Source organism: Lycium ferocissimum, chromosome 7, assembly GCF_029784015.1.
Source record: "Lycium ferocissimum isolate CSIRO_LF1 chromosome 7, AGI_CSIRO_Lferr_CH_V1, whole genome shotgun sequence".
Taxonomy (NCBI): domain Eukaryota; kingdom Viridiplantae; phylum Streptophyta; class Magnoliopsida; order Solanales; family Solanaceae; genus Lycium; species Lycium ferocissimum.
In genome coordinates, this window is record NC_081348.1 from 42,192,130 (window position 1) to 42,200,680 (window position 8,551).

An 8,551-nucleotide genomic window follows, 5' to 3' on the forward strand; every position below is an offset into this window, starting at 1 on the left:
TAACCCTCCAAAAGTACGGGATCAAATATAAACATAGATTCCACGGTACAACCAGTTTATTAGTACTATATTTTTGTATTAATCCAACACTAAATGCTATTATTTGAAAGTAGTGTGTAAAACCATACAAATAAGGTACAGTTCATCATTAATGGGTACGAGGTTGTGATATGGAGGTAAGAATGGAATACGTCGTCCTGCAATTTACTTCATCCTTTTCCGCACTTCATACCAGTAACTCAGTGCCACCACTGCTGCAGCCACAACAACTCCTACAGCACTTTGTGCTAATATAGTACCATCCCTCACTGTGGTCTTGGAACCAGAACTTAGGGTGCACCCTAGCTCAGATAGTTTCTTGTGTGATATGGCGTAATCCTTAAAGAAAGCATCTTCATCCTGCAATATTCAATAAATATGACATGAATAGCTAAAGTTTTCATACCAGCAACCATATAAAAGGCTCGTTGAAATGGTAATAGTTGCATTTAGGCAACTTTCCTTCAAAGCAAGAATTAAGCATTGGTGGTAAAAGTGGCAAGCACCATTTGCAGAAAGGCTTTCAAGGAAATGAAAGCAATACAAATAATATGAACCATTGAAAAGTACAGAAATCTAAACAGTAAGGATCACATTGATTCCTTCACATTTTGCAAAGACTTGCTGGACAAATGCGAATGGCCCAGTTGGCCAGTACACAAAACGTAGATGTCCAGTCAATATTTCTAACACACAAAGTACAAACAAAACTACCTTGAATTGAATAGAACAGATCTTATCTAGATCATACTAAATGTCGCAGGTACCTTTGAGAGAGAGAAAGTAGGACACAATAGTCGGGATCAATTAAGCTGTCAAACCTGTTCTATCCCGTACTATTTTCCTCCCAACACAGCCTGTCAAGAAGAACTTGAAAATTAATAGAAATGAGATGGAACAACATCCTCTAACTTCCCATATCTTGCAAAAGTTCCACTTCCAACAGTCATTGATAAGGCTTGGGGATCTTTTGTATCCCACATATGCCCTTTGATTGTACTGCGACATCCCTCCAACTTCCCATGTCTTGCAAAAGATCCATTTCCAACTGTCATTAACAGGCTCTTCGACCTTTTTAATCCCACATATGCCTTTTGATTCTATTGCTTTTTTTTTCCAGCACACATACCATGAAGTTTGATTAACTTTCTATCTGTCCTAAACTACCTAAAACGTATAAAAATTGTAGGATCCTTGTACTGTGCTACTTTGTTATCATCATCATAGAACAGCATTTTAAATGTACTTGCCTTCCTTCGCCATGAAGGGTGAGAAATAACAATAAATATACTTCGATTTTTACTTAAAGAGGCACGGGAGAAATTCTGGATCTTTCAAGCCTCGTCAACTATCGATAGGCAATCTCACGTTATTTCTTCAGATCTCTTCCCTTTAAGTAAGATAGACAATCGCACGTTATTTCCTAAAAAAGCACATAGTAATATATTTGTCTTTGCAATGCCCTTAAGCTAGGTGGACTCTCCAGTACCTACATAAGAAGGCATTGCGGAGACCATAACGTTGTCTTTCTCAAATGTGCTAACTAGATCACATGACTTGCATACTCTCACCCAAAGACCACCACCTGATACTTCATGTGCATTGTCAACATCTATTTCTACCCGAAAATTACTATCTAGCCATAACTATTGAGGTTTGTTTGATTATTGCTCCCAGTAGCTTGACAGCATTCACTGTCCGGTTTGGACCTTCAAGGTCTACAATGAGGGGCGGAGTTAAAGGGAGGCAAGAGGGTTCAATTGAATCCCTTTCACTGGAAAATCATTTTGTGCGAACAGGGCAAAAACGACTTTTTAGGGTTTTATATTAACTGTTGAATCCCCTTAACACAAGGAAGAATTCTATTGTAGTGGATTGCATTATCTAGTGGTAAAAGGGGTTCAAAAATTATTTTGGGTCACAGGTTCATATACTAGGTGTGACACTCAAATAACTTTTTTTGAGTTCCCTTGTATGATTTTCTGGCTGCACCACTGTCTACAATCCTACTTAAAATAAGACCGCTATTATTAAGTCCTAATCATCCTCATATAAAGACAAAAGAGCAGTCATCATTATTGGAATAGCTCCCAAAGCAAGAATGCAGGACATTAGAAACCAGAACACACCTTCTAAACTAACATTTGGAGGTTATAATTGTGGAACAAACCGACTCATATATGTTTAAAAGTAGTTTCTCTCACAAACTCCCCTCTACAAGTTGCAACTAGACTGACAAGATTAATATCTAGAGAAACGTCCTGTTCATCTTGTGTTGATCTAATTATGAACTGTTAGCAAACTCAATATTAGCATAACTTAAACTTGAATAACCAAACGTTTGGTCATCCTTGAACTAACTTATACCTTAGCATACAGCTCAACATACTGTCTGAACTCAGGATCATCCAATAAAGCTATGTCTGTGGGAAGTTTCAGTAGGCCCTCACTTTCCCCCGTAAGCAGCTCCCTGGATTCAGAAAATCAATTATACTTGGTCAGCAACACAGAAGATACTTAACACTGCCTTTCCCCCAAAGAGAAAAGGGTTTTGAAGAAAAAGGTCATAAGGATCCAACAACTAGCTCATATGCCCATATTACTTACACAAAATATGAATTGTCAAATTTCAGTGGCTCCTTTGTCCATGGACCATCAAAGCCTGATCTTTCTGGATGTGCCCTTCCCTGCAGACAACATCAAATGAACTAATTGGCATGTGCTCTGAGTGTGGGTTTTCGCTTTCATTGCAACCACATGTTGCATGTAGTTCTTAGTGCAAGAGAGAAGAACATAAAAATTGAAAACGAATCAACACTTGTGGGAAGCAAAGCAACTTACCAGTGTATGAGCCCCTGATAGTGCCACTATATCTTTGTCAGACAAACCCATCCTATAAAATACGTCTTTTAGATGTGGCACACCTACCATCAATCCCAAAAGAATCAGAGAAGCTCAACCTTCTACAAGCTATTTTAACAAACAATTAACAGATCTAAAAACCTGAATCTTGTTGACAAAACACTGCAAAAACTGTCTCTTACAAACTATGAGAAAAAAAGTGAACCTCTAAGCTCGAAAAATGTTTACTTAGACAAGAACAATTACTATTCAACATCAAAACTTGAAGAGCAACATCATTAAAAGCTGAAATGACTAGTCATTATAAGGTGATGACGCTAAGTCAAAGCAGACTGATCATTTGAATAATGAACTACTTTACCAGCTCATACTCAACATCTCCACTTCCAATCTTGACTAGCAGGGCTCTTTTACATCTTCTTCATATCCTCAACCCAACAAATAACCAAACAGATATTCTCTCAATGTTGAACTGTCAGGGATATTCTTAAAATATTATCTCTATGCACACGTGTAAATGGAAGGGAGTATGCTTATAGACTGACAAGCACCTAGGTAAAACAGAACTTGTCAGTCAGTAGTGCAGCTATTTTCAACTTTGTCTTCTGATAAGACTCCGTAAGAGCAACAACAAAGAATAAAAGCTCCATATTTTTGGTTGAGCTAAACTCAAATTCGACATTGGGATTAATTGGACACCACCCACAGACGTCCATAACGAACTAAGCCATGTCATCCTTTCTAATCTTCTTATTTTGTAAACTTGTATTACCCCTTTGGAACACTACCGTTCACCTAGAAACCCAACAGGACACTAATTCTTTACTTTGCCACTCCTCAACTAGAAACCCCAACAGGACACTAGTTCTTTACTTTGCCACTCCTCAACTAGAAAACCCAAAAGGACACTAATCCCCTGCCTTGTCTGGGTCATCTCCCACTGAAGCTTGGTTGTAGGTTTTAATATGTTATATGCTCTAGAGGTTTTGGGATAGCCAGCATGATTTGTTAGTATTTAACAGAGCCCTTCTCAATTGTCAAAATGTTTTTGAATGAGATTAAACTTTGTTTTTATGTTGGACCTAAATCAGTATATTCTCTCTCCCAGTTGTTTCATGTCACCCTAGCTTGCACAACTTTTGTGTCGCCATGTCTGTATAAATGTCCTGCAAAACACTAGAGGTGATATGCATGCTAATTAGTAGGAATGCCATATTCCAACCGGGGAAAAAGATTTTGCAGGGCACTGATGACACTCCTTCACGATAACATATCTAGAGAAGAAAATCAGTTCGTGAAACCTTGTTTAGCATCTGGCAACCGCCCTTCCTTTGTAGAAATACTGGAATCCTATAGAAAAATGGAGGTATAAATGCGTTAACATTTCATTATTAAGTGGTTTTCAACTAAATAACAAAGGGTAAAAACTTTGTTACCTTCCTACCAGGGACAAAATCAATAGTCGGACCACCAGTGACCTCAACTGCAACAACACCTGCAAGCTAAACATGGAATGGATTTTGATAACAGTTCAGCTACCCTCAACTAATGTGCACATAAACATATCTTAATTAAAATAATGTTTTTTATGAGATCAAGAAATCTTAAGTTCAATAATGTACCAATAATACAACAGGATATGAGAAATCTCAGCTATTAGGAAAAGAACTAGCCATCTAGGATCCTCTTTCTGGATAATATCATTGCTAAAAAGCACCCAGCTTGCACAAATGAAAAGTGCATTTTCATCAATCTATATGAATTTGACTTTCATGTGCCATGTCAGCAAGAAATCACCTGTTGGGTGTCAGTTATATGTTATAACCACTCAATAAATTATTGTGATCAACAGCACGGGCAGTAACACAGTTAAACAGACTGCTTCACGTTTATTTTGTTCATCTTATAGCTTGGAGGGATTATGGCCTAACTAAGGAAGGATTCCCTTTGATCTAATTAACTAACTTTTGTAAAACGAAGAGAATTATCTAGAAACAATCTTTTCCAACAAATCTCATTTGATCTAAAACTTACAAGGAAGGAGTATCATTTTCCTCTCTATAATACTGATCTACAAAATAAACTATTGGAGAATCGTCTCACTCTTCATCAGATGAGCCACTCAGTCACGAAATGAGATGATCATCCTTTCTAAACCATATGAATGCCACGAAAAGATTCTAGAAATAGAACATCGGAGTCACCTGGTATAGATCTGCATATGTAATCTTTGGATGTTTAGACTTCACTGCTTCTGCAATGAAGAAACACAGCATGTTAAAAAAGGTAACAATAATGCCATTAACAATTTTAAGCAGAATCTTATATCAAATAGTGCTTTCTGGTGGACACTTACGCAGTCTCATTCATGTTTGCAATTACACAACACTCCGTTATAAGGAAAGGAAGCGGATTTATTTTTCATTGTTTATAGTAGTTAAACTCTGACTGCTTTTCACTAGGGGTAGTTTTGGAGTGACTTCTGAAGCACATAAGATCGATGACGCAATAACCCCTACATTGCCATCAGTGCTTGCAAGGGTGTCGCGGCCCTCCAACTTGTCCCTTTCATCCTTTAAACTCTAGATAATTGAGTGAAATAGTTATACCTATTCAACATCACTTCCCTTGTTACTTTTCCCTAACTACGGAGTCTAATAGTTTGAATTTTATGGGTAAAATAGAAAGTAAACATCAAGGGTTTTTTTTTTTTGCAACGCTGAGTTCTGATAACTTTTCACCTTGCTAAACTTTTATTGAAGTAAGAAATGAGATAACGGTTACAAGTGTGTTTTGATAAATAGTCGGTGATAGTTCAGGTAGGAAACGCATGGTGATAGTTCAGGTAGAAAACTCGCAAAAAAGTGATACTTCAGGTGTGCTTTTGACCATTATCTCTTAAGAAATCTATAATTAAGCTAGTCTAAGTGTAAATTCCACAAATCAATAAGTAACTCTAGTGGTACAAACTATTCGCAAACGAATACATTAGTCTAGGTTTAAAGGAAAAATAAATAAATTACCGCAAAAGTCAAGAGCGATTTTCAAGCCATTATTAGCACCATGAGTGAACTCTTCCTCATTTCTGATAGAACCATTCGGTCCACCAGTTTTTGACTTAAAATCATACGTTCCTGCATCGTGCCATCTACACAACAGAAACATAAAATGAATAGATGATACATATTATACGTATATGTGTGTAGAGAGAGTGAAAGAGAAATTACGCTAAGCGAAGCATGATTGGTGCACAGTTTTTGCTGGCGATTAGAGCGCGGAGATCGCGACGAGCTTTCTCAATTTCATTGATGTATTCTGTGTCTACGATTGGTTTCGCCATTGATGGAATGGACCGACGAACGAACAACTGTGAATGAGGATAAGATTTTTTATTTTAGCAAAACTACAAATGCAAATGCTGATGATCAGTTTCTATTTTTGAGGCTTTAATTGGTTGTTGGAACTTGGAGCTAAAAAGAGGCGGGTCAAACTAGTTTAGCCCATTTGGCATTTGGAATATATATCCTTTTTTTTTCTTTTATATTATATGAATGAAAACTATGGGCATATTGTGTCACTAATAGTTTTTACAACACAAAATCAGTTTGTAATTTATTGTATTTATCATCTTTCTTGTATAGACAGATATCGTAGATGAGGATGGAGACTACTAAAATAGGTCTGATTAAGTTTAATCTTCATCATTTTTCAACATTTCTGTTAGTAGGGGAAATTGGTTCTCTAATGGCATTAATTAATACATTTATTTATTTCTTTTATTCGAAATTATTACTTACAATTTTATTTTGTTTGAGAAAATGTAAGATAGACCACCTTCGTCTCGTGATCTCAATCCACTTCATTAAATACTAAGCCACACTCAGTGCTACTCCGTTACCTTTGATTTCAATTTTTATATTTTTTTTTAAAAAACAGACACAAAGTTCCATCACTTCAATCTTGTGGACTTGTTAATGGGAAGCTTTCTATCCTTTCTTCTCATTCTTGATATGTTGCTCTTGGTTGGCTTTGCGGGCAATTTTCAATTATATCACTAGGAACTAGAAACTAGAAACGTTGGCTGCCATAGATTTGGTGAAAAGATCTAGCCGCTTTCCTTCGTCCTTCATGGAGGTTAATATACTACCACACCACCTAGGATATGATGCACTACCATAAATTTACCAGGCTATAATACGCTGGATGGCCCTAGATTTTGTTATTCTCTTTTTTCTAACTTTTTTATGCCGAAGCGGTCTAGCCTCTAAAACAATACAGATAAGCACAAAAAATTAAAACTTTAAACAAACAAAAGTCGTTATGTACTAATGCACAAAACCATGCAGAGGTTATTCCAGTGTAGAACTGAAAAGAAATATTTATGTTTTCACTCAAACATCCATCATGAAAAGAAGAATCAAGAAAATAAAAAAATAAAAACAGAAAGAAAAAGAAAAAAAAAAAACAGGTTTTCAGGCATGGAACGTGCGATCACGAAGCAGTTTGCCATTGCAGCTCAACTTGGAGGCGACCATTCTTTGAATCAATGAGGTGGTACCTCTCGTTGATCCTTCTGTTGCTAACAACATCCGAAAGATTTATATCAACATAACCCAATACCTCCTGCATCAATGAGAAAATTACACCCTTATAAGTGAACTTCACTAATATGAGCAATTATAAGTCATAGATTCGATAAAGCAATCTCCAACACAAACCAAGATTGTAGAAAGAAACGCCCTTTTATCCCATCATCCTTCTAGGAAAACATAAAGAATTAACAAGTTGCAGAACGTCCTAACAAGCAAAATTAGCATTTTACATGATCTTGCAAGGTAATGAAACTGATTCATCCTTACGGGCGTTACTGAAGAATTCAAACAGTAATAACAGATGTGGTTCACCTTTGAAACATAATTTAGATAAGATGCACCATTGCTATTTCCAATTATGTGGTGTTTGTTAACTATTGACTTCTACACTTCAATATCATATTCTAAATGGTCATCTCAATTTCCAGAGAAATACTACTAGAACCCCTCGTTTGTTCCTTCCTTAAGGCATAATAAATAGCAGAAAATGCAATTTCTGTACCTTAGGATGCAATAGGCCAATCCTAGTAGAGGTGCTGACAACTTCCATATGCAGCCTGTCATTCACAGGAGCCTCCTCCAACACAAAAGTGAACACATCTCCCCATCTTGGATCCCTGTTCTTCTTGACTTGCTGCAATCAAGGTGGATAAAATCACGTCTAATGAACTGTCAGCTATGTTGCTCGGACTCTTTAAAAATGGCTAAGGGTGAGTGTCGGATCCTCCAAAGGTAGCGCATTTTTGGAGGATCCGACACGGGTACACCTAAGTTTTGGAATCCGAGCAACATAGGAAATGTGAGCAAGATCAGACATAATATAGACCCATGCAGGAAATTTCTTGCATTTAAGTCAAACAACAACAACAATATACCCACTGCAGATTCAGAAAAGCTAAATAAACAAAGTTTTTAAGTAAATGAACCGTCAGCAGTTTCTGTTGTTAGTTATTGTCCATGTCTTATTTACCAAACACGTCAACTATTATTATCAATTTTAACACTTCTATCCAAACATGTAAATACTTATTTCTAGAATTAATTTCAACACTTAAATG

General features: G+C 36.6%; 2 protein-coding genes across 2 annotated transcripts in view; both read right to left on the reverse strand.

Annotated features, from left to right (window-relative positions):
- Nucleotides 1–6,355, reverse strand: LOC132065155 (L-ascorbate peroxidase 3-like). The gene is made up of 9 exons (XM_059458412.1): nucleotides 6,129–6,355; nucleotides 5,925–6,049; nucleotides 5,106–5,155; nucleotides 4,338–4,403; nucleotides 4,203–4,251; nucleotides 2,881–2,963; nucleotides 2,647–2,726; nucleotides 2,407–2,509; nucleotides 1–399 (listed from the first exon to the last, which is right to left on the reverse strand). The coding sequence occupies exons 1-9, from the start codon at nucleotides 6,239–6,241 to the stop codon at nucleotides 205–207; spliced, it is 864 nt and encodes a 287-aa protein (XP_059314395.1). The 5' UTR covers nucleotides 6,242–6,355; the 3' UTR covers nucleotides 1–204.
- An 845-nt stretch (nucleotides 6,356–7,200) lies between these two features.
- Nucleotides 7,201–8,551, reverse strand: part of LOC132065154 (synaptotagmin-1-like) — a 9,835-nt gene continuing 8,484 nt past the window's right edge. Inside the window, exons 11-12 of the mRNA XM_059458411.1 lie at nucleotides 7,996–8,127; nucleotides 7,201–7,524 (exon numbers count right to left, since the gene is read on the reverse strand). Coding sequence (XP_059314394.1) covers nucleotides 7,393–7,524; nucleotides 7,996–8,127 — 264 coding nt within the window. The 3' untranslated portion in view covers nucleotides 7,201–7,392. The remainder of the gene's footprint in view (nucleotides 7,525–7,995; nucleotides 8,128–8,551) is intronic.

What these genes read in the sequence shown, in the direction of transcription:
- LOC132065155 (XM_059458412.1), bottom strand. Translation starts at nt 6,241, where the DNA reads ATGGCGAAACCAATCGTAGACACAGAATACATCAATGAAATTGAGAAA. An exon ending in CCAATCATGCTTCGCTTAGC is followed by an intron (nt 6,050 to 6,128) that starts GTAATTTCTCTT and finishes TCTGTTGTGTAG; the next exon opens with ATGGCACGATGCAGGAACGT. An exon ending in GTTGCCAGATGCTAAACAAG is followed by an intron (nt 2,964 to 4,202) that starts GTTTCACGAACT and finishes GATTGATGGTAG; the next exon opens with GTGTGCCACATCTAAAAGAC.